This window comes from Protopterus annectens, chromosome 8.part0, assembly GCF_019279795.1.
Source record: "Protopterus annectens isolate FY-2018-M chromosome 8.part0, PAN1.0, whole genome shotgun sequence".
Classification (NCBI taxonomy): Eukaryota; Metazoa; Chordata; order Ceratodontiformes; family Protopteridae; genus Protopterus; species Protopterus annectens.
Window position 1 is genome coordinate 1,689,915,899 of NC_056741.1, and position 25,681 is coordinate 1,689,941,579.

A 25,681-nucleotide genomic window follows, 5' to 3' on the forward strand; every position below is an offset into this window, starting at 1 on the left:
AATGTTTTAAGCCTTAAGCCCGGGAGAGTAGGCAACCTGTTTTTGTTAGCTTTAGACACGTCTGACTAATGATTTTAACTATGAGTCCCCCAGAAGCAAAATCCCTCTGCTTATTCAGTCGACCCTTTTGTCTGGATTAGACTTTGGTATGTTATCTCTGGTACTTAGTACTCGAGGGGTTGACATCACAGTTTTCCCACATATAGAACTTTCATCCTTAGACCTTCTCCCTAGATTAGATGATTCCTTGCTAGTTACTGTGTAAACTTTTCTGGTTCTTATTAGATCTTTGAGTATTTAATGTCATTACCATAACCATGAAAAGCTGAAAGACGGACAGACAGACACACACACACACACACACACACACACACACACACACACACACACACCATTTTAAATCTTAACACGTGAATTCACTATTTACATCAAGTCATCTGCTGGAAGTATACTAACAATTACAGCCCTTCTTTTACACTTTTTCTTTTTAGCAGAAATTATTCTCTGGCATGTCCTCATTACCTTCAATGGACCAATTTCATTTGTTGCACCTAGAATTGGCTGCACTATTTCAATGAGAAGATGGGCACAAAACATTTGATATTCATTTATGTCCTTCTGTAATATGAACCATCTCAGAATATAAGAAGGGAGGTGGATTTTTGAATTCAACAGTTACTACTAAGCTGACTGCCCTTTCGGACCATTTTAAGCCTAGCCAATTATCCCATTCGATGTTTAAAATTAACTCTTCCCATTAGAGGTTAGATTCAAGTATCTCTTTCCATGATCTTTATTTTTATATTACTCCAGCCTTAATTGATAGATCAAAACATACATATTTGGAAGGGACCTCTGCATTGGGATAAAGCACATAGGAGCTGGTCATTAGTAGTATGAGGAGGGGGAGTCTTGGGGTAAATTCTTATTTACCATCTACTAATTCAAGTTACACTTAAATGTAGTCAGGGATGAGCCTTGTTTTATATGGATGGTGAAATATGTTTCAAAGCAGTGGTATCCTCTGTGAGATACACCTGTCCATCCAATCTGTTCTGCTAATGTTGCAGAACAGGTTTAGGTCCCTTGGTCAAGTATTTCTGATACCATCAGTGATGGGTCAGAGGATGATTGACATGTAGAAACAGTTCACTTCTTAGCAGTCTGTAAAACATTGAATATAGTGATAGGGCTTTGAGGCAGTCCATGTAGGACATATTGTTTAGGTCTTGCATCCTTTTTCTACAGGCATTCCAGCTGCTGCATGTAACTGGAAAGATGCATGTTAAAGGGGTATTATACTTGATGATTGGCCTAACTGAAGGTTAATAAAGGAGGACAATAGCATCTGTGGATCTAGAAGCAATTCCATTGTTTATGAGCTGCTCAGTAAAGAAGGACTTCCATACCATAGTGGACACATGCTTGTTAAAAGTTAGGTCACTGTCCACATAGCCCAAATCCCACACTACTGTGTCAAATCTTAGGGGCGTGTTGTCAATGTGGTAGCTCCCCACAGGAGTTGCCATAGGAGGTGATAATGTATTTTTTGGAATTAAGTTTTAGTCCAGGAGTCTGGCACCAGTTATATGTGACAAGCTTTCTTGTACAATGTGCAAGTCGTTTTGGAATTTAGTCAATGCTACCCAGCTCCTAGACTGCAGCATCTGCAAACTTAGTTAACCTGAGCCCTTTGGTATTGGCATTTACTTCTGAGAAGAATATGCTGAACAGAAGAGGTCTCAGCACCAAAGCCTGGAGGACTCTCTCTGTGGATCTCCTGCGTCCTCTCTTTGACCCAGTGGGTGATGAAGGGGCTTATTCCTAATTTATTAGGCTTTTCTACTATTCCTGATTGGGAGACTGTGTTAAAAGTCTTGGCCAGGTGGAGATAGGTGATGTGTACAGTTTTACCTTTGTCCATTGCTTTGGTGGCCTTTTCAAAAAAAGTCTACCATGTTGAGTAAGCATGACCTGTCTTTGATGAATCCAAACTGAGTTGGGTCCAGTATCTAGAGGTTCCCTATGTCTATTTTGATTAGTTCCATGATAATTCTTTCTCATGGCTTTGCATATGAGACTGGTCAGACTTGTGGGTCTGTAACCGTCTGGATCCATGAAGATCCTCCTTTATGCAGAGGAATAACTTTTACTGCTCTCTGTTCACATGAAACAAAGCCTACTGGAGGCTAAGGTTGATCAGTGTTGTTACTGAGTGTTATTTAAAATGCATCCTGGGATACTGTCAAGACCACTGATGCAGTATTTTTTTCTTTTGATAGTACTTTCAGGAGTTGGTCTTGTGTGACTGCTGGTGGAGAGTCATTTTCAGATATTTCATGTGAGATAGATGGGGGAGGTATGTTTGAGCTGAATTTATTTGTCAGTTAACTAGACCTTCAGCTTAATTTACAATCGGATCAGTACACTGCTGTGTTGTGCTCCTGAGATTATTAACACAACTAAAAAAGGCCTTGTGGTTGTCATTTGCTTGGAAGATATTTTCATCTAGAACTTGGTTGAGTTGCTGGTTTAATTTATTGATAAAGGCTCTACCAATCTGTGCACTGCTCTTCTAACTTTTTGCCAATAATCTCTTCCTTTAAATGTAAAGTTTGTTGATATTAAACTTCCACCATGACCTGTATGCCCCAGCATACAAAACATATATTCAGCCCAAAGGATGTAATGACCTCTCAGTCTGAAGCTATGCGGCTAAAGAACACTGTCCTTGTTAAAATATTTCTACAGTTTAGCTTTAATCACCTATAGAATTATATACTACAAGGGACACGAATATGTCATCAGAAGTGTGGTAGGTTCTCTCATTATTATATACTGTGTTAACCAATAATATAATTTTATTTAACAGATTAAACAGGTCAAACAAACTGTAAAAAAGTGCCATACAAAATCAGATCTGTAGCATCCCTTAATACATAATTTATAAGATGATAAAAAAGGATTTATATTCCAGGCAGTATTTTACAAACACCTAAAAATTCAATTAACTAAACCACTGTGCATAGCTGCAGAAAAAGCATCTTAGCTGTTGTGTAGTTACATCTCAAGTCAGTCTGTTTAGCAACACAGTTGTCACTGGAATGCTCACCTCAATGTACACACCACAGTTGTCTGGGTTAGCTGTTATTTTATAAGTAATTCTTTCTTATAAAATTCATATGAAAAACTTAGCATATTACATCCTAATAAAATATCAAGAAATGCAAATGTTTCTCTGATGTAGACAAAGGTGTCTGACAGAACTCATTACTCCATGCCAACTAGTACCCGATGAACAAGCTGTCACACTACAGTGTAAAAGCCAAGTCTTCATCATGTACAAGTGTGCAAACATGCTAAGCCCACAACCACTCATGCAGAGAGCTAATAAAACAGAAGCAGCACCTTTATGAGAAGAGGACCTCTCCACTAAAACCCAAAGTGCAAAAGGAAAGAAAGAAAGAACCCAAAAATATAAAAATCAATTAAATCAGTGCGAGCGGGCATATGTGTGTGTTGGTAACGTCAATGTAAACAACAGCAGGTTAAAATGGAGCACCAAAGTCTATGCAATCAACAGCAACATGAAGAAGCTGACAAACCCTCTGCAATTTGACCACTAATTTGTAATGTCACAGGTATGCTCACCCCAAGGAAGGTGCCAATGATGTACCTCTTCCAGGTCCTTCTTCATGCAGTGGAGAAGAAAAGGCATGCATTCTGTCTCTCTTTCCTCAAGGGTAAAGAAGCAATATGCAGGGACCAGGAGGCTATTTAGATAATGAATCTGCCATCAGAAGGGTCTGATCACTGCCTGATGTGTATGCATATTAGAGCAATTTGCAAAAACCTTTGCGGTAACATTCAACTGCCAAAATTCTTCATGTTGTGAGTGGCTATTGCATACATTTGAGATGGAATCTACTGCATACATTTGAGATGGAATCTACCCATCCAAGACCAGATTTACTACCTAAATAGCACCCAGGAGAAAGCTATCACATTAAGCAAACTTCCATATACAATAGCTAATGGAGAACATGCCTTTTTTTGACTAGACACGGCATTATGGAACAGACTCCCACCTGAAGGAAGGGGCCTGGAATATTTCAACAAGTTCAAAAAGTCCTCCAAACTCTTGCACAAGGAAACAGAGGGTAACTGATTTAGGGATAACGGTTCACCTCAACATCTGCTATCAACAGCATAGCACTACCAGTAAGATGGTCACTTTAAAATGCTGAATTCTAACAACATGCTACATCCAACAGTCTTTCCCTGCTTGTAATTCCTTCAGTGTTGCAAAATGGAGTTTCTTGTAAACAAATTTGCTTTTACGGTTAATTCTATCTATGCAATGTTTCTGTCTCCACACAAGACTCTGTAACAGGCATAAGGCTCCAAAACCCTTTAAATATTTTTTTGATTTTGCATATTTCTCATGTATTGTATGCTTCTTGATTACTCATGTTGTTTGCTTTTGTTTCTGTACTTTTGGGTCTTGAGAGCAGCCCACCTACCATATGATCACATGGTAAATAACCCAGTTTTTCTTTCTGCATCTTTATCTAGCCCAGTTGACTCATGCTTCTTGGCTGTCTCCTCCCACAGGCAGTGCTGCTATAAATACATGATTATATGCTTCTCAGCCATAAACATTTAAAAAGGACTCGGTACTTTAGTCAACAAACTTGGGAACTTTCACCAAGACAAACAGCAGGCTTGAGGTCAAACTGTGTGAGTGACTGAAAAGAAGTGGCAGTCAGGAGATACGCACACTCTTCATCTGTGTCACACATCATTGTATGTGGTGGCATTTGCTACATTTACCTTCTAGCTTGGAAGAATCTGAGACAAAGGTGGTGAATTGGAGTTTTAAATACAGATAAACCAATCTGTATCTTCTCTAAGGTGGACTATCATGTGAAGCATCAGACAGGCTGTATTTTGACCAGTACTCATTAGGCATTAGCATCAACAGTCAGTAAAAGTGACTGCACCATGCACAGAGGGATATGTATATTTTTTAAAGCTGACACCAAAATTGTTACTTTCTGATAATCTATAATATTACAACAGTTTCTCAAAAATATGGTGAAAATTTTCATAACATCAATGTTATCATTTTTTTTTTATTTAGAAGTTTCAAGTGAGCTGGATTACAAATACCATCTTTCAATCGCATCACAAATTACAGTGGCAAAAGATACAACAGGTATGTATGACATACTATAGAAGAAGGAAGGCATGTTTAAATGCCACTGATATGTCATACTCCTGATAGTTATGTGGATGATCTAACACATTCTAAAGAAAGCTATCTGAATATATGAAAAAATGGTTATTGTACAACATTTTGAGTGTATCTTAATCAGTGGACTATTTTTTTCAAAAGTGGGCAACTTTTCATGAAGCTATGTGACCTCACAGGATACTGATTAAGGGGGTAAAGCACCATCCATGAGTATATATGTATGGTGGGATTGCCCCTTATTTTGTCCGGGGCAGCCCAGTTTCAACAAAATATCAACAGAATCAAACTAAAATACAGTAGCATATCCTGAAAAAGTAAATAAATAATCTACTTATCATAACGGCTGCTTGGGCTGGAATGACAATAAATGTATATCTGAATTGACAGAAAATCTGTAAAACATGGAGGGAGACAACATATGTATTTATTACTTAGTAAACATACATAAATGTCTTAAAAGTTACCTGTTACACTGACTTGCTCATCCAAGCTAGATCTGGTGCCATGGAATTCCAGGAACAATGTTGGGGAAACAGGGTATTCCAGCTTACTGAACCTGTTGCATGCGTTCATCATGACATCATCAAGGAATTCTGTCCAAAAAATACATAAATAAAAAAATCAAGTAGCTGTCACCTATTTTAATACATCATTTCTAAACCTCCTCGACTCCTTAGCTCCACTTAGAATAAAAAGAAATAAGAGCAAAACTCTCCCATGGTTAAAAAAGACACCTTAGCTACCATGCGCCTTCGCAATAAAGCCTTGAAAAACTACTATAAAGACAAAAACCCAGCCTCCCTAAACGAATACAAAACACTCCGCAACAGAGTCAAAAAACTTATCAATTCTGACTACAGATCCTACTATATTACCCTCCAAAATAATCATAAGACTAACCCAAAAAAGTTCTGGAATAGTATCTCCTCCCTCTTCAATCCTGGCAAAAAGGAAAACCCACAACCAGATGAAAATATTAGTGATACCAATCTCGCCTTCCAATTCAACAGCTTCTTTATTGATTCCATATCTAAATTAACATCTTCGTTTTCCAGTAACTCTACTCCTCCAGCTACAACTCCTACTTCCACTTCTAATCTAGACTGCTCGTCCTCTGACCACCCTCTCTTCTCCCCCAAACCAATACCCATATGTACTATAAAAAAATTGCTTCTTAAATTAAAACCTTGCTCTAACGCTCCCGACAACATCTCTTCCTTCTTCCTAAAGATAGCTACTGAAGCCATTGCCTACCCAATTTGCATACTTTTAAATCGGTCCATCCAAGAAAGTTATGTACCCCAAATCTGGAAAAAAGCTTACATCATTCCCCTCCACAAAGGAGGCAACAACAACGGCATTTCCAACTTCAGACTAATTGCCATCTTATCCCCCATCTCTAAACTACTAGAAAAATACATACACATACAACTGCTACCTTACCTCACCAATAATCACCTATTAACCCCAACACAACATGGATTTCGACCCGGTCACAGCACTACTACTGCTCTTCTCTCCTTCCTTGAAACTGTACATAAAGCTAGAGACTCCAACTATATTGTCTCTACTCTGCTCCTAGACCTTTCTAAGGCCTTCAACACCATCTCCCACTCCCTGTTACTCAACAAACTCTCTAACCTACATCTTTCCCCCTCTTGCATCAGTTGGTTTCCTAGTTACCTCTCCAATTGGCAGCAATCTGTTAAATGGAAGAAATCCACCTCCTCTTACCTCAACACTGTCACTGGTGTACCTCAAGGCTCCATATTAGGTCCATTATTATTCAATATCTTCATTAATGACTTCCACCACAATATCCCAAATGCTAAAATAGTCCAATACGCTGATGACTCTACCATTATCTGCGCTGCAAACTCCATTCCCTCCCTCAAAAAATCAGGATACCTTCACAACCACTGAAACATGGATGCATGATAATCATCTTGCTCTCAATCCAGCTAAAACCAAACTGATACTATTCACCCCATCAAAAAGCATAACTACTGACAAAAACTCTTTCCTCATAACCAGTCAAAATAATACATCCCTACAAATTGTCTCCAATGCCAAACTGCTAGGAGCTCTCATTGATAATTAGCTCACATTTGATTCCCACATACAAACAAACATTAAAAAAACACATCAGAAACTTGGTATGTTCTACCGGCACATACGCTTCCTCTCCCCATCTACCAGATTCCTCCTATCTACCACATACCTCATCCCCTCTCTACTATATGGTGCTCCACTACTAACCAACCTTAAATCCTCTACCAAAACAAAACTTTCTTCCTGCTACAACAAAATCGCTAAATTCGCCTCTGGCCATAGATCTTCCTCCCACCACTGTACTGCCCTCCACAAACTTAATTGGCTAGAGCTCCCAAACTATCTTACCTACACTCAACTAACTCAAGCTCATAAGCTCATCTTTAAGCCCTCACTCTGCCCCTCTCTCTCCTCAGCCTTCACCATGCACCATCCTAATAGACCCCTTAGAACCAGCACTCAGAACCTACTTGAACTCCACAAACCTACCCGTCCAGCAGGTAAACTCTTACTTTCCTTTGCCCTGGCCCGCCTCTGGAACTCCCTCCCATCGCATATCCGTACTACCAACAGCCTTCCTATCTTTAAATCTCTCCTCCATTCACACCTATCTTTTCTCTGGGAATGCTCCTGTACCAACCCTGCATAATTCCTCCAGCTACTACACACTCCTTAATCTACAATCCCTTCCCCTCCATAGGAACACTCTTACTATAGTTAACCACTTATGTAAATACTATCTGTGCACACCTATTAACTAGAATCTTAACTAATACTTTCTCTCTTTACATTTACTAGTGAATATAGAAATTAAAAATTGTAAACTTATTTGTTATTCTTGTATTTGCTGTTCTGTTGCTTTTCCTGTTTTTCTTAATACTATCTTGTGCTTATATGTACTACTATGATACTTATCAAACAGTAGATGTTATGTTCTACCTGTTATAATTTACTTTATTCTTATTTGTATTTTTGATATTTTTGATATTGTATCTTTGGAGCTTTTTTCCCCAGGACTCCATTGAAAATGGGCTCATTCGGTCCAATGGATTATCCTGACAAACAAACTTCCAATAAAATAAATAAATAAAAAAGTATATTGATGACAAAATGGTTCAATGCTTGTAAGAAAATATTCAACCATAAGTAATCAGACTGCACAGATGCTAACAACCACAACAGAACCTGTTGTATTAGACCTATTGCACAATCACATATCTAATGGAAGTGTGAACTCAAGGGATCTCAACTTCTTTAGTAAAATAAATAGAACATGTTTGAGTGATAGTTATGTATCACAATGAATACCACTTGGGTGGCACAGTCTTCCACTCCACATAAAGTGAAGTACTTATTTTACTCTTTTCAAACAATTTGGATGACTTGATGGGAAATGCAAATTCACTCCTGCTTTATCACCCCTGTCCCTGATGGATAGGATTAACGTAAATGTCCCAACATATCCTTGTTCCACCCATTAACTCTAGGTTATTCATATGCAAAATGTAAGGGCTGAAAACCACTATGAGAATGTAAAGCTAAGCGTCTTAAGATTCTCACAGATCAATAACCTAGTAAGTACCGATGAATTATACAACAGCTAGTGATGTAAGTGACACCATGGTGAGCTCTGACACTTCAACAGAAGTGTTATATCAGCAGGTTACCCATCATAGCAAAAGTAACTCAGCTAGTCAAAAACTACTCTGTACGTACACCTCAGGAACTTTTGCTCTGGTGGTTAACCTGTTGATATAATAACGACTACCAGCAGGTTAACCGGAGCAAAAGTAAAGTACAGTTGTGTAAGAACTTACTATAACAATAGATGCCCTACTGATCTCTGCTGCAGTATTCCTGACATATGGGTTGTCACCACTAACATCTGTCCAGGGTACCAAAGCTTTACTTTCCAGAGGTCATACTTTTCCAATGCATGACCTCAGCTCGTAAACATAAGGATGTATAGATAGATGTACAAGCATGTACCTTAGACTATCTTCAAGCCAGCAGCCTGAAGACTACTGAGAGAAGGAGACCAGGCAGCTAGAAGGGGGTAAAGCTGAAACAGGTAAGCAAATGTCCCTGTTTCCGTGTAGCAGAGTAAGGTTAAAGCAGAAGGTTGAAGTAAGCCAGAAATAGAGGTGAAGGAGGGTGGGAAGGAATACAACAGTGATTAGCAGGACATTTACTGTTATGGGAAGTTCTTACACAACTGTACTGTGTCCTGACTGAGATCACTGATATGTATTCATGACATTTGGGTGATTCCTACCGCTGAAGGAGCTATACAGAAGGGCAGTCAGGTACAGAGCTGATGAGCTGTCTAGTAGTCCAAACAGGGCAGACCTAACAAAGGTAGCCCTGGAACTGAAGAAGACATCCATTTTGTAGTGTTTGGTGAAGGTGTGTATAGAGGGCCAAGGAGCAGCTTTCAAGACAGACTGGTGTCTTCTCCCTTGTAAAAAATCACCTGAGGAAGCCAGTGCCCTAGTGGAATAAGCTTTTGGGCAAGAAGGCGAGGACTTACCACACAGTAAATAGCAGAAAGATATGGCCTTAGAAATCCAAGTTGCAGTAGTTTCTTTGAAGACCATCTGCCCCTACTTAGGGCTCAGTTTTGCTCAGATAAAATCGCAGTTCTTTTTGAATGTTCAGAGAATGTATGACCCCCCCCCCCATTTTTGGGGCTTGGAAAAGAAAGAAGGTAGATGAACAGCCTGATTAAGGACAGCTTCTTCACGACCTTAGGCATGAAAGATGGATTAGCCCTGAGAGTCATCCTGCCCTTGTGAAAAAAGTGGAATGGCCATGAGAGCCTGTAACTCAGAAACTCTCCTAGCAGAGGTGAGAACCAGGAACAGAAAGGTTTTCCAAGTGCAGAATTTTAAGGAGGCAGAAGATCTTGGTTCAAAGGGAACCAATGTAAACCTTTCCAGCACAAAATTAAAAACCGTAGATGGGGAGAAATGACTTTCCTTGATGAGTTAAGGTGGGTTAAGAAAAGCTTTGACTTTCACTCTAGCCATATACAGGGGGGATTGGAAAGGAGGCATGCAGGCATTGATGGTGGACAGGTGAGCTTTTATAGAAGAGTAATCCAGGCTTGAATGAAGTATCTTGCAAAGAAATTACAGGACAGCATAGACCTGTGAGAAGTGTGGGTCCTGACCATGCTTGTAACAGTAATATGAAAACCTTTTCCATTTAGCTATGTAAGATTTTCTAGTAGTTTGTCGCCTGGCTTCCTGTAGTACCTGAACAACCTCCTCAGAGAATAAGTGTATTTGAGGGATTAAAATCCTATCATCCACAGAGTCAGGAGTGAGGAAAGATTATGGTGGAGAAGTAATATTTTTTGTTGAGTGCTCAGGTCCGTTAGCAGAAGTATTTGTCTGGAATTTCCATTTGTCATTTGAAATAGCAGGTTTAACCAATGCTGTCTTAGCCAAAAAAGGAGTTTGCGTGCTTCCCTTTGTACTTTTAGAGGACTTCTTGAAAGAAGATGTAATGGAGGGAAGGGATAGAGGAATATCCCTGTGCACTGGAAGGAGAAGGCATCTGTCCTGCAGGCTGAGGGACAAGGATCCCTGATGCAGAACTAGGACAGTAGAAACATGTCTGTTGGAGGTAAGCCCCATTGAAGAGCGATTCCCTGAAAAACCTGCCTGTTTATAATCCATTCGTAGGGGTCCTCCAAGGAGCGGCACAGGGAGTCTACCAGCACACTGTCCTGTATATGGATGTGGGGGTGGTATGCCTCCTGTTCTAACCTGCACAGTTAGTAAACCCCAGTGCTTTACTATTCATGTACCATATGACTGTGGTGTTGGAGTGATCCAGGTTTCCATAGATGGTAGCAGATCTGCAGTGCTTGAAGAAGAGCCCTCATTTCCTTTAGATTGATGTGTTCCATTCCTTCAAGAAGCATGGTTGCCATCTGCCCTGAACATGGTGTGATCCTGTCCACATCCCTCCAACCGCCCCATATGAGGTATCTGGGTGAACTTCTTGAAGCATAGGAGGGGGTGTGAAGGGATGTCTTGGGTTGAGATTAACCTGCTCCTTTTTGAGACAAGGGAGGATGGGATAAGGGTGTCCAAGGGTAGGAGTGTTGGGAACACAAACATTTCAGATACCACTGGATTTTCCTCATGTAAAGTCTGGCTAGGTGAAGCATAGGAATGGTGGCTGCCATAAAAGCCAAAATTCTCAACATCTCCTTTGCTGTGCAGTGTGTTGTAGAAGAGAGATCTAAGAAGAAATTAGACTGTGAACTTTCACCTGAAGGAGGAAGGCATGCATTTCCTTTGTGTCCAGTCAGCAAAAAAGGAAAAGCAGGTCCTGTGTGGGTAGCATGAGGGATTTGTTATAACTGATTGTGAAACCCTGACTTGGCAGGTGTTGGATAGTGAAATCTAGATGCTGAAGAAAGATTTCTGGAGAGGGAAGTTGGAGCAACTGATTGTCCATGTAGGTAAAAATTTGAATTCCCTGGGTGCGACAGATTGCCACTGGAACTAGACACTTTGTGATAGACAAAAAGGCAGAGATGTGAATTGAAAATGCAAGGAACCAGAGAAAAATGTGAGGAATTTCTTGCAAGAAGGACAAATAGGTATGTGCAAATAGGCATCCTTCAGATTTAGGGACACTTGAAATGCCTGGGGGAGAAAGAAAATTAAGAAAGTGGGAAGAGAGATCATTCTGAAAGTTGGCACTTTCAAGAAAGTGTTTAGAAGAGGAAAGGTCTAGGATCAGTACCCTTTGTCCTATTTTTGGCACCAGAAAGAGTCTGGAGTAAATTCCTTTCCCTGTTAAGTCTTTTGGAACTTGTTCAATGGTGTCCAGATTCAGGAGGTCCAGAACAATGTGAGTGAGCAGAGACAGCTAGTTGGGGGAAGGATATGGCAATGCCTTTCAGGGGAGGAATATTTTCTCAGGACATGGCATAACCACCCTTGATGATGGACTGGACCATTTGTCTGTGGTAATAGTTTCTTACTTGGACAGGGAGAGTGACAATCTTTTAGAAAGAGGAGCTGAGGACTAAGGAGAAAGGAGATGGTGCTGGGAAGGTAGTCAAAGATTTTTATTTCCTCCCAGATGGAGGATCCTTATGAGGTTTGTCAGAGTACTATTTCTTAACGTTCTTCTCAGTTTTTGAGTTGCCCTCGGGTCCCTTCTAAGGAAAGATGTAGATTCAGATTGGTAGTTCCTGGTATCTAGGAGCTGAGAGAGTAGAATCTGCCTAAAGTTTTTCATAGTCTTACCTTGCTCTTGGACAGTTTGGAATAGACCGGCAGCCTCATAATCAAACAGGTCAGGAATAGGCTGGCTATGTAGCCCTGCATATCTGCGAACAACAACCTCAGTAGCTGCTGCCCTAGAAGAGGCATCCACACCATCATAATTGCACTTAATGCTGGGAAAGTAGATTCTGTATTTGCTGCTTTGATTCTGCAGTTGAAGGGTCCAGCTTAACTTTGTTCAAGGACTGAAGTACGGAAATAAAATATTTACTCATTTGAGTCTGATAACTGTCTGTTAATCGCCCTAAAAGCAAGGGTAAAATAGATGTGTACCTTTGTTCCCCACTTGTATATATAGCCATACTATCCTTGTCTGTAGGTAGGACACTAGCACTGGGTAAGAGCTTAGAGGGGTTATATGAAGCAAGAGACACTGCCAAGGGGTCTGCCACAGGATTCTTGTATAAGTATTTTAGGTCATCAGGCACCCTGTAAAAACCTGTATGTTTTTTTAGGAGCTGGTAGTTGAGAATCAAGCACTGAATTAGTGGACTGGAAAGTGTCCTGGAAAGCCTCAAGAACAGAGGGTGGGGGACTGGGTAATGGGCAAGAGTACTCATTTTTAAAAGGCTGTAGTACCTCTTCTGTACATCACAGATCTGAGTGGACTGCCATTCAAAATGCTTCATGTTCTGAATAGTCCCTCCAAAGGAAGCTTCCTCAATAGGAGAATCTGGAGACAGAGAATCCTCTTCATCTGAAGAAATTTGTCCAGGGCAGTAAAATTAACATTAGTTCATAGACTCATTCATAGATTAGTACTAGGCTAAATGTCCTTGTGGACCATTTTAAGCCCAACCACTTACCTCATGTGAGAATCAACTCTGCACCTTCAGTCTGTAAGGTAGACACTTTAACCATTATGCCAGTCTTCCACCTCTCTTCCAAGAATAGTATAAATAGTGGTCTGAATCATAATTGAAGAGGATGATGCCTTAACAGATATTTGAGGTGCAGCCTGTTGTTGTAGAGACCCAAAGGAAGGAGATTTCAAAGCTGTAATAGCTTTGAAGAAGTCCTGGGAGAAATCTATCCACTCCTTTTCCTTAGCTGCTGAGGGTTAGGTCACGTGTCTAGTCCTTTGTTTTTTCTTTCTGGGCATGATGTCCACCTGGATGAGATGCAGAGGTTTGGAAATCTGCCTAACTTCTATTAATGTACCTGGGATCTCTTCCCTAACTAATATTTGAGGGATGCCATGAGGGTCCTCAGAAATGATACGTCACAGTTCATCAGATGTATCCACAATCTGCAAGGCCTCAGAAGCCATACCAGCCTCTTTTGGGGTCTCGGTAGCAGGCAACGTAGAGATAACCTGATATACCACAGGTTCTGCAACCTCAGCAGGTACACTGGAGTCCAAACCATTAGATTGCATATATATATTCTGGGTATCTTATGCTTCTTCTTAGGCAGAAAAGGAACATCAAAGGATGCAGACTCAGCCATCTTTGGCTGTGCCAAGCATTCAAGACACTGAGTTTTCAGAAAGGTATTGCAAAAGGAAAGCCTTGACCCAAGGATTTTGGGAAGGAATTACTAACAAGTGCAGCAGGATTTGTGATCATGTTCTAGACCTAGACAGAAAAAGCCCTTAGTGTGCAATTCCTGGTATGGAATCTGCCTACCATACTCACACTTACTCCTCCTAGATGACATCTAACAAATCTGAACAAAAATAGTGTAACCAAAAAAGGCAAAGGAAGGTTCCCCAACAGGGCACTTATCTGAAAAAAATGATTGAGAGAAGTAATGTTACCATGCCCCCTGATTAACAAAAATAACAAAACAAACTATCTTTCTTAGAAACAAAGCATGGAAAATATGGCTAAGAGACAGAACAAAACAAAACAAACTTTATTACAAACAACTCCATAACAAATCAAAAAAGCTAGTGATACAAGCTAAAAAAGATTATTTTTCTGCTAAACTATCTACCTCATATAATAATCCCAAAGAATTTTGGAAGTCTCTTCTCTACTTAACCCTGGCACCATCCAAAACCGATCCCCTGCACCAGAAAAAAACCCACACGAAATGTCCCAAGATTTTAATACTCATTTCATCTCTACCATTAAAAAGCTACTCCAAGACTGCCCATACAGCCCAAACACACATTATCCACCACCTACAGAACACACCCCCTCCCCTTCAGCTTACTCTAATACACAACCACCCAACTCCTTCACTATCCAACCTGTACCCACCTCTTTGATCTTGAAACTCCTAAAACAACTCAAACCTTGCTTACTGTCTGTAGATAATCTTCCACCTGCATATCTGCAACTAGCAGCCAGAGCAATAGCATATCCAGTTACCATTCTCATAAATAGCTCTCTCTGAACCCTACATTCTTCTTCCATGGAAAAAAAAATCCATCATTACACTTATACACAAAGGGGGAAACTCCCATGATCTTTCTAACTACCGCCCTATCTCTATACTCGCCCCACTATCAAAAATCTTGTAAAAATGTGTTTACTCACAACTACTTTAGCACCTCTCATGTAATGCTCTTCTATCCCCTACCCAACATGGTTTCTGGTAAGGGCATAGCACTATTACTGCCCTATTATCTTTCACTGACACTGTCAACAAAGCCTTGGATGCAGGATGTCCTACCTCTGTAATCTTATTAGATCTAGGCTTTTGACACAATGTCACACACTAAGCTAGTAAACCAACTATCAAAACTAGGTTGGCCCCAAAATCTTTCAACTGGTTTACCTCTTACCTACAGAACAGATAAGATGGTTAAATGCACAATCCTATTACCAACCTAAAGATACAGGAGTACCACAAGGATTAATTTCAGGTCCACTATTCAATATTTTCATCAACGACCTGACAAAGCCCCCCTAATCCAGAATCTCATCCATATGCTGATAATTCAACACTGATATCCACCTCCAACAATTTCTTTGACCTCCACACAGCTACACAACACGCCTTTACTTCTACTGAATCATGGCTTATTGATACACAACTTATTCTAAACCCCCAAAAAACTAAACTTTTACTTTTCTCTACAAATTCACCTGACATTGATTTCAAAATCCTTGCTAAAGACGGCACAGGAATACAACTAGTGAAAACAGCCAAACTACTAGGTATAACAATAGATAAACTCACATATGAACCACACATCCTAACTGCAATAAAGAAAACCCACTTCAAACTAGGCAAACTATCTCCACAAGCTCTACCTGGATAAATATACTAAAATAAGACTAGCCAATCCCCTCCCTTCTATATGATAGTGCAAGTTTAACTAATCTGCACGCAACCCTTAGCAATAAATTACAATCCTGTTACAATAAAATAGCCAAATTCACTTCTGAAAAACCACACCGTTCTCATTACTGCCATGCTATCATCGAGCTACAATGGCTAGAGTGAGTTTTCCCACCAACTACAATATACCCAACTAACCTTAGCCCACAAACTAATTTCTAAACCTAATGACTGCCCTGTCCTCAACTCAATCCTACAAACATACACCCCCACAAGAACACTAAGATCTTCCTATAATCTGATGCTTACTGTAACTAAACCCAACAAAAGAGCTGGACAATGTCTGTTCTCCCATACCATAGCCAGAGTATGGAATAACCTTCCATCTGAAATAACCCAAACTGACCACCCAAAAATTTTAAAGTAGCACTAAAAACACATTATCTACACAATCCTTCTATCTCAGGATACTATAATTCTTACTAATGAAACTATTTATTTCTTAGTCCATTCTATTTCTATTGATGTAACTTTACAACCTATTGTAAGGATTTTTCTAGTTCAGTTTAATGTAAATCCTAAAAAATGTAAACTGTAATATGTTTTCTGTCTGTTATATCTGTAATACTTTTAATTGTATTTTAGACATAGTCATTCTCTGTAATGCTTGTGGAGCTTTTTCCCCGGGCCTCCATTGACAAAAGTCAAAAAAGTCTCTGGAAGAGTACTGTTATGAATCCAAAAGATTTATTAAAATGAAGTAAAATCACACAAAGTTTCAGAGAGATTAGCGCTTTCGGGTGTTAACCCTTCATCAGATAGAGAACAAATGTTACATAGCAATATTTAAAACAATGAAGAGCCAATCAAGGACTAGTAAATAACCTGCCTATTTTTTAAGGTGGGTTTTATGGGGACAACATCATTTAGCCCTGGATTCCTATGTGCCATTAATTCTATAATCTTTCTAGACTCAATTAACTCTGTATATTGTTTAATGTCTCCTCCCCTCTTATTTAGCCTCACATTGACTATAGCTCTAAAACCAAAACAATGAGTGGGGTTATCTTTTATGTGTCTGAAAAGGGCATTGTGTATGTCATTGTTCCTAATGCTGGATAAATGTTGTAGGATCCTTACTTTGAACATATTATTAGTCTTGCCCACGTAAAGACATGGGCAAGACTTACATTTCGCTAGGTATACAATGTCTTTAGTTCTACAAGTAGCCTTGGCTTTTAATATAAATACTTTGTTTGTGGTGGGATGTACAAAGGTAGTGTCCTGAAGGATATGCGGGCAGGCCTTGCATATACCACATGGCTTACTGCCCATAGATGAAATAGGGGTAGCACAATCATTTGTATGCTCCCCACATAAAATATCTTTTAAACTCTTATTTCTCCTATATCCAAACATTGGAGACGGACCAACAATTGTACCAATCCTATCATCACTAGTAAGAATGTTCCAATTTTTCTCCATTGAAAATGGGACTCTGACCCAGTGGACTTTCCCAGTTAACAAATGTTAATAAAAAAATAAATGACAAAACAGTGATTTTAGTCAGGACTTCTCAGGCATATGTAAGTAATTTATCCAGTCAAAAAAATAATCTGCACATACACTGCACCTTCATAAGTCATTTTGGGAAAACTCACTACTTACAAAAAACGGGCAGAGATAATGTTAGAATAAATTTTTATGGGTAAAAAACCCTTTTGTCCCCTAGATATTTGGTATCTCAAAAGTACACAACATGTTATGTAATCAACCTTTGAAACCAAAAGTGGCAGCTGGAGAGTCAGTGAGTGAACATCTAGTGAAATATTTAGATTTGAAGTTATAAAATTTTTTTTTAAAGGATAAGACCATGCCTTAGTTAATTTGCACGTTTTATGAGGTATGGGAAAGGGAACATATCGAGAACTCCTTATTTTGGAATAAACTTAAAAATATTTATTTACATCTCTTCCATATAAAGAAGGTCTAAGTTGGTTCAATGATGCTTTCATTTTTAAAAAGCAGTATAGTCAGGAAGACATCAATATCATTATGGGAGGAATGAAAGTAGTTTTGACTAACAACTATGTTTAGTTTGATGGTGAATTTTAGAAGCAAATTAGAGGAGCAGCAATGGAGGCAGCAGTGCTCCCGTTTTTGGTAACATAGTTTTGTGGTGGCATGAAACTACCACTGTTTTGCTTCACCATACAATAACTCTTTGAGTACACATTTCCATTATCTGGATGACAATTTATAGTAAGGAAGGAAGGGTGATGAAAAATTATTAGAAATTGTTACCTACATCAATAATTCTACTTCATTTTGGAGTTTAATATGGACAAAATGCTGATTTGTTTGGATATCACCATTATGAAGAATAGGAAAAAAGTAGATATGAAAGCAGTAATTATAGGAAGCAGATTTACTTCAATAGCTTCCTTCATTATGGTGGTGGCCACCCCATGAGGCAAAAATATATTTAGTAAAGGAGTAATTGCGGAGGTTTTCCAGGCTAGTCTTGGAAGATGGTACTTTCTTTTTTAAGATAACTAGATAAACTAAAAGGGAAGTTTTTGGAGAAAAAATATCCAGCAAACTTGTTGGATGAGATTTTGCAAGAAAATTGCAACAAGAGGGCAGACAGGATTTAACCCATTAATAAATATAAATGGCCGTTATTACCAGAATTCGGCAATCTTTCAGTATTGAGTTGGGCCCTTTAGGGGGGGGTGAAGTTGGCACTGAATCGATCTGCCAGGATATTGCCAATATCCTTGAGATCAGTATATTTAATGCCATTCTGAGCATTTCCATTTAGATTCTTGACATAGCTATAGAATGCCTTGTGGTTGTCTTTGGAATCTTTGGCAATTTTATTTTCGTAACTAGCTTTGGAGGATTTTTATGAGGGATCTCAGCTTCTTACTGAGGCTGGTATTTGCATCCTGGGATTTTCCTCTTTTAGGTTCATAGGTTCATACTAGGCTATCTGCCCAAGGGCATTTATAAGCCTAGCCCATAGTTATGTGGCTTTCGCCACCCCTTTAGTTTGAATAAAAACTATGCCTATCATTTTGCTGTGCCTCTGTCAAGCAGTGACGCTGAAGTAATGCCTGGGGTATATCTGCAATCTCCCATCCATTGGTCAAGATTCCTCTTGAACAAGACCAGAGAGGTGCTCTGCCTCACATGTTTTCTGTAACAGTTTCTTCCTTTTGTTGTAAAATTTGTTTATGGCAGGAGACCACCAGATTGGCTTCCTGTTTTGGAGGAGAGCGTTTTGGTTCTATTTGGGATGGCATGATTCATACACAAGTGGATGTGCTCGTACAGTGCCTTAGTGTAGGATTCAGCAGTCGAACTTTCAGTTCCCATCTGCATGTGTGTCATGAAGTTTGTCACTTCTGACTTGAGTAGCATGAAGTTGGCTTTGGAGAAGTTTTTTATGGAGGTTTCCTTACTGGGAGGTGGGGGATGGATGTGGATGTCAAGGGTGATTAGCTTATGGTCAGACCATAGGTGTGGAGCATCGATTTCCCATGTTGGTAATGACCAGGTCTAGGATATTGGAGCCCCTGGTGGAACTATGGATTAGTTGATTCAGGGCATTGGAATTTATGAATTCCAAGAATCATTGGGCAAAGGTATTGGTACATGAGTAGTTTTCCCAGTTAATGGCAGGGTAGCTGAAATCACCCAGTATTAGGGTGTTTGGTTGTATCTTAATATTTTCCAGTATATTTAGAAAGGTGTAGTGAGAATCCTGGGGCATACTGCGGGATCTGCAGCAAGCAACAATTTGGATTGCAGTCTTACCTAGTGTTAGGTGCACCTGGAGAATTTCAGATGCATTGTGTTGGGCAACTAGCCTGGTGGTGTGAATATCCTTGGTGAATATGGACACTCTTCCACCTTTAGTGTTTCAGTGCTTGTTTGGGGGCCAAAAAATGTGGTAAGAGTTGTAGCCTGCTTTTGCAGGGTTGCTCTCTAGAGCCTTGAACCAGGTCTCAGTTACTGCACAGATATTGATGTTCTCCATTTTTAGGAATGCCTCGAGAGAGTGCATTTTGAAGTTTAGACTTCTACCATTGAGTAGCATTACATTCAGATTTTGCATGCTTTACATGTTACGGTGGTGGTTTTGTCCTTTGAACTTTGCCTAAAAAGGGCACTATAGGGGTGGCAAGAGCCTTAGCCAGTAACCTGAATCCCACGGGTAACAGGTGCAGACCATCTCTGGCAAAGCATCGTGGTCTGTTGATCATGTCGTCCCAGGCAGACAGATACTGGATCCCCTTTGAATGACACCAGAAGCTTAGCCAATTGTTGAAGTCAATCATTTTGTCCTTATACTGTGGTATCATTCTGGGTGAAGGCAGGATGCTACTCAGTGCTAGGGTCACACCTGCCTGGGCCACATGATCAGAGAGCTCTTCCGTGTCTCTCTTCATGTAGTCCAGGGAGGTACGTCTCAAGTCATTCACTCCAACATGGACAATGACAGAGTCATATTTGTACTTGTTGTGGAGTGACTTGCGTGCATGCGTTATGTGGTGGATCCTAGCACCCGACAGGCAGCTGACTGTAATTTTCTCCTTGTTCAGCCTGGTGAGTGGGACATCAGTGTGCCTGACTATAGAGTCGCCTATGACTAAAGTATTGAGTACATTGTCTTGCCTTAGCGGCTGTTGTTGGGTGGCACACTGGTGTTGTGAGCTATGTGACACTTTGGTTGTGATTGGTGTTTGCATTTCAGCTTCGGAGGTCCTTGTGGCTTGGGCAGGTTACTGTTAAGGGCCTCCACATATGAGGGTTTATTAGTGTTGCTATGTGAGGGTGTTGGTGGTGTGGGTTTAGAAGGGCTATGTGTTGCTTGAGGTGTAGTGTGGGTGTTAACCTTCTCCTCTTGACTGTCTAACACAATCTTGGGTGGAGAGAGCTTTGCTTCCAGTTTGGCTATGTAAGTGCATCTCTCTCAGGTTGTAGTGTTGGGTGGTTGGAGAGGTTTGTCTGTGTACATGAGGCAATTGTTGCATTGTCCCAGTATGCCCCGATTCACCAGGTAGACAGGAGAAATCACCGGAAGCTGACCCTTGGACATGCCTAGCTTGGTGCTTTTTTTTGTAAAGTACAACAGCTGTTTTCCCTTACCTGAGCAAGGTACTTTGCAATTATAGGCTGTTTAGTACCTACGATCAACTTCTCCTTATTAACAAGGAGAGTTGAGTGCTTGTATCAGTTTAAGGCTTCCTAGTGCTTTCCAGCAGGTTTTTGAGCAAGTGCTAGTCACAGGGATGCTTAAAGGTAAGATGAAAAAAAAATGGTTTATCCTAAACACTGCAGTGCACTAGACGAGTTAGATGTGAAAGTAGGTAACTTACATTTTACCTGTCTAAAAAGTTAAGTTTTAGTGGAGAGTCACTATTTTTAAAACAGCAAGATAGATTGAAAGGGGGTGTCACTTTTCTATTCTGGTACTATGGAATACAGAAGGATGGCCAATAAATCTAAATAGTTGAAGGGGAGTGATTTCACAAAATGATAATTTTGCGCTTACTCACACAAGCCAGTAAAAGCAGAGAGGAAATGAAATATATTGTCAAATTCACATAAGGGGCAGGAAACTAAAATGACATTGGTGTTTAAGAACACAACATTAACTGGGTGGGAGGATAGGGAAAAAAATTCTGCCTGATCCACAAGAGACAGAGCTGTGGTCTCTTTTCAAGTTTTAATATGCAGTTAAAATCAAAATACAAGTAAAACACAAGGTAAAGAAAACACATCACAGTATTCAAAATAGAAAAAGGCAATAAAGTAATACAAAATACAAACAAATAAAAAGCAATCTAACCTTTCCTTCATAGCAACGTGTACCAGAGTCTGGGTGAGGCTTTCTAGTAAATAGGGTAACTTGGAGCCTTAGGCTTGATCTCTAAACTGAGGAACAGTTCTGTGGTGATACATAAAAAGTTTAGAAACATCAAGTCAGTTTTGGAGAAAAGTAGTAAAGAAAATAAAGGAATGGAGACAGCAATAGTATGATGGTCAAATGTGGAAAATACTCACAGTGCCAATTTATATTGGAAGGTAATAGTATTAATGTAAGAAATTACCCCAAACCAAAGTGGAGTTGTATACATTGCAATTTGTTCTTTCTATTTAGTATTCTCTGTAGGGAATACTGAGCTTGCCTTGAACAGATGTATTTATCAGCACAACTATGCTATTAAAAAAGAAAGATAAGAATGCCCTTAGTAAGCACGCTACCAAATGTCTGTGCTTTAAAAAATGTAGGGGGGGGGATTTAATAAGGCCTACACGGTATGTTTTACTGTGTAGGCATTGTGGCACACTGCTTACAAGAAAGTAAGCAGCTGTGTGATCCAATAAGCACTGCTGGGTGCGCAGGTGTGCGTCAATGTGGGTAGTCTGGCATGCAAATCACCTCATAAAGAGGTGAATCTCATGCAAATGAGGCAAGAAGAGTGATCCAGCAAGATTGGCATCCCTGCAGACCGCATGTTGTGGTGTGGCAGACCGCATGTTGTGGTGTCGTAGTGTACACAGAAAAATTCCGTGTACAGGATTTCAAACAGACAACAGGGGCTGTAAAAACATAGGTAGATGGAATGAAATGGCATAGCACATATAGATATGAGAAAAACTAATGTGTGTCCAAAAACATAAGGGACTTAAGTTAAAATAATTTTATTATTTTTTTAATGATCTGTTGTGGAAATGAGGTAGGGTTACTAAATAGCACAAAAGGGTAACCGTGTCTGCATATCCCATCTGTGTAGGCACAGAACCATGTTAGTGTCCACAGAAAAGGTAGCTGACATAAGCAGGGGGGTGTGTCTGAGGACTTGTAAGCTCATTGGAGCTCAGCTGTACCTGTTTGTGTGGCATGTCTCTGTGCTCAGGGGGGGTGTACACTGATTGCTAAGCTTTATTTACATTCGGGGCACATGTTTCCACGTGTTTGCAAGGCTTGCCGACATGCTGAGCAAGACCTTTCAGGGGAGGTGTGTACAGTGACTGCTAAGCTTTGTACAGTGACTGCTAAGCTTTGTTTACCTTCACGGTGCTTGTTTCTGTGTGTTTGCATTGCGCGCCACATTGCTGAGTGTATCTAACAAGCAATGATGTAGTAATTAGTTGCGACACTTGTTTAACTTAAATTAGGGACAGTAAATGATGTTAATGATATACTAGGCAGATGGAATGCATCACATGTAGCCAGTCACACAGTCAACACCTACAGTAGTGCACTATAAAGTATGCATACACCCAGCATTCTGATTTTTCACCTGGACTCTGCACCATTAGAGTACAGACTTTGGAATTTTAACTGAAAGAAGGCTAGCGGCTGCTGCAGGTCTGCTACATCTGTATGTGATAGATGCCAAAGTCAATGCTGCTGCTGCTGCTGGTGCTGACAATGGGCCTAGGTGGAGAAGAAGAATGTTCAGGCCCATGAGCTGGAGATTGAGCTGGAGATTGTAGAGCACTACAGGGTGGACAGGGACATAACTACAAGAACTCACTGAGCTCTGCCAACCTCAAGTCAGACCCAAGCCAACAGTGGATAACCCATCCCAGTGGAAACAAAGGTATGTCTAGCCCTTAGGATAATAGTCACAGGTACCTTCCAAAGACCAATTGGGGACATGATGGGGGGGGGGTCTCACAGGCATAAGCATCTTCACCAGTTCTAGGATGCCATGCTACCACATGCCAGTGAGCACATTTATTTTCCCCTCACCCCTGAGGCAAGGGCCAGCAATATCGAACACTTCTACTGTGTAGCACACTATCTTGAGGTACTGGGTGCCATAGAGTGCATTCATGTACACATCAAGGCACCACCCAGTGAGGCGGGTTGAATCTATGTCAACTGCAAGGGGTACCTCTCCATCAACTGCCAGGTAGTGTGCAATACCCAGGGCATTATCATTAATGTGTGTTCTGGCAGACCTCACAGTTACCACAACTCCCATATCTGGCACAGATCACAGCTGTATCAGATATTTGCTAGGGGGGGACATCCCACACGGCTATTCACTGGGGGATGCTGGCTACGACCTGGAACCATGGCTGATGACACCCATCAGAAATGCACACACACCCACAAAATAACACCATTAATGAGGCACACACACAAACTAGGAACATCATAGAGCATGTGTTGGGCTGCTGAAGTCAAGGTTCCAGTGTTTTGATATATCTGGCCCCCTGCAGTACTCTCCCACCACGTGTGCACATATGTTCACAGTATGTGCCATGCTACACAATATGATCCTGCAGAAACAGCTGCAGCAAGATCAACAAATGGAAGGGTTATACAGCTCCCCACCAGTGCCTAGGTCCCCATAGCCACAGTCACAGGAGGACTCAGAGGAGGAGCCCCCTGATAATGTCCCTACAGGCAGATGTAGGCATGCCCAGTACGCCCTTGAATTTTCTAAAAGACAACACATGGCACATTCACTGATAACCTAGGGACTGACACCTTACTCCTATTCATATACATATAGTAAATGGTGCTGATGCCAGGCAACCCACACAACCTGCACCTATCCATGTATTGGGTGCATAGTGCTTGCATCACACAGTCAACCCTGAACTACAGGCCTCTCAACTGCTGCATTTGCAAAAGTCTCTAAGCTACACACTAATTGTAAGGATTACTATAATATATCACGTGTACGGATCTCCTGCTGTTATGCAAAAAAATATAGTAAGCTAATTGGACAGATGTAACATCCACATGGGAATACAGATACCCACTCAAATAGTATGTGTTCTTTAATAGTCACTAGGCCTCATGGCTGAAATATTCACTACATCAGTCAAGGGATATGTTACACAGTGGGCTTACATGATATTTGGACTGCTGTAATTCCAGCAGATCATGTGCCGTTGTTCCTCCACCCCCAACACAACAGTGTACCCATACAACTGCTTTAACAGAAAATCACCCATGGTACATCAATGGACCAGGTAATCCCAGGGCTGTAACACAGATATTCTCACAACATTTCATGTCTATCCTCATGGAGGATAACAATGTACATATTTATGCTGCTGACTGTGTGAAAATTGACTCCTCTCTGGTGACCTGAGTGGCTCAGTGGACTAGGGAAGCTAGCATGGGTGACGGTGTTGATGGTTTTAATCTGGAATTACTCACATCTTTTGCATGTGAGGTAGTACTATGTTGTTTTTTCACAGACTAGCCATACCTCTTACTGCAATAAATCTGGACAAAGCCATTAAGATTGGGGGGGATAAAGGCCCAAGCATAGGGGCAGATTTTAGATATTTTTGCCTTAAACCTAGAAAGTCACTGGCAGTAAAGGTGTTGCATTAGTACATATGTTATGAAGGATATAACGTCTGAACACAAATGTTTGCCTGTAAGTTGTATAATGTAGTGACGTCAATATTTAATACTTCACCAGAAGACCACAAATGTATGAGGAACAGACTAAACATATGAGGCAAAACAGTGGACAATCTGTGGAAATCAGGACAGTTGAGAGGTTGCAGTCACAGATTACGTACAGCACACAGCTGGGGAATGCTGTGGACTGTTTGAGGGAAATGCAGTACTGCAGAAACAGAGGCGGATGTTAATGTCTGTAACATACAAATTCCGGACTGGAATACAGGCAGGTGTGAAGTGGAGTCACCTTATTAGTACTGACAGTCCCACTGAGCATGCCCATAAACTTAAGTAAAATGAGTACAATCCTGGTGCCCCTTCATCAAAATGACCTGTTATGTATAAATGTCTATACATACAGATATACGT

At 40.4% G+C, this 25,681-nt stretch overlaps 1 protein-coding gene across 3 annotated transcripts in view; it reads right to left on the minus strand.

The window, feature by feature from the left end:
• Positions 1-25,681, minus strand: part of LDHD (lactate dehydrogenase D) — a 1,439,596-nt gene that overhangs the window by 243,835 nt on the left and 1,170,080 nt on the right. For all 3 annotated transcript variants that reach the window (XM_044081223.1, XM_044081220.1, XM_044081221.1), the window contains one exon: positions 5,722-5,850. In XM_044081223.1, the coding sequence (XP_043937158.1) occupies positions 5,722-5,850 (129 nt within the window). The remainder of the gene's footprint in view (positions 1-5,721; positions 5,851-25,681) is intronic.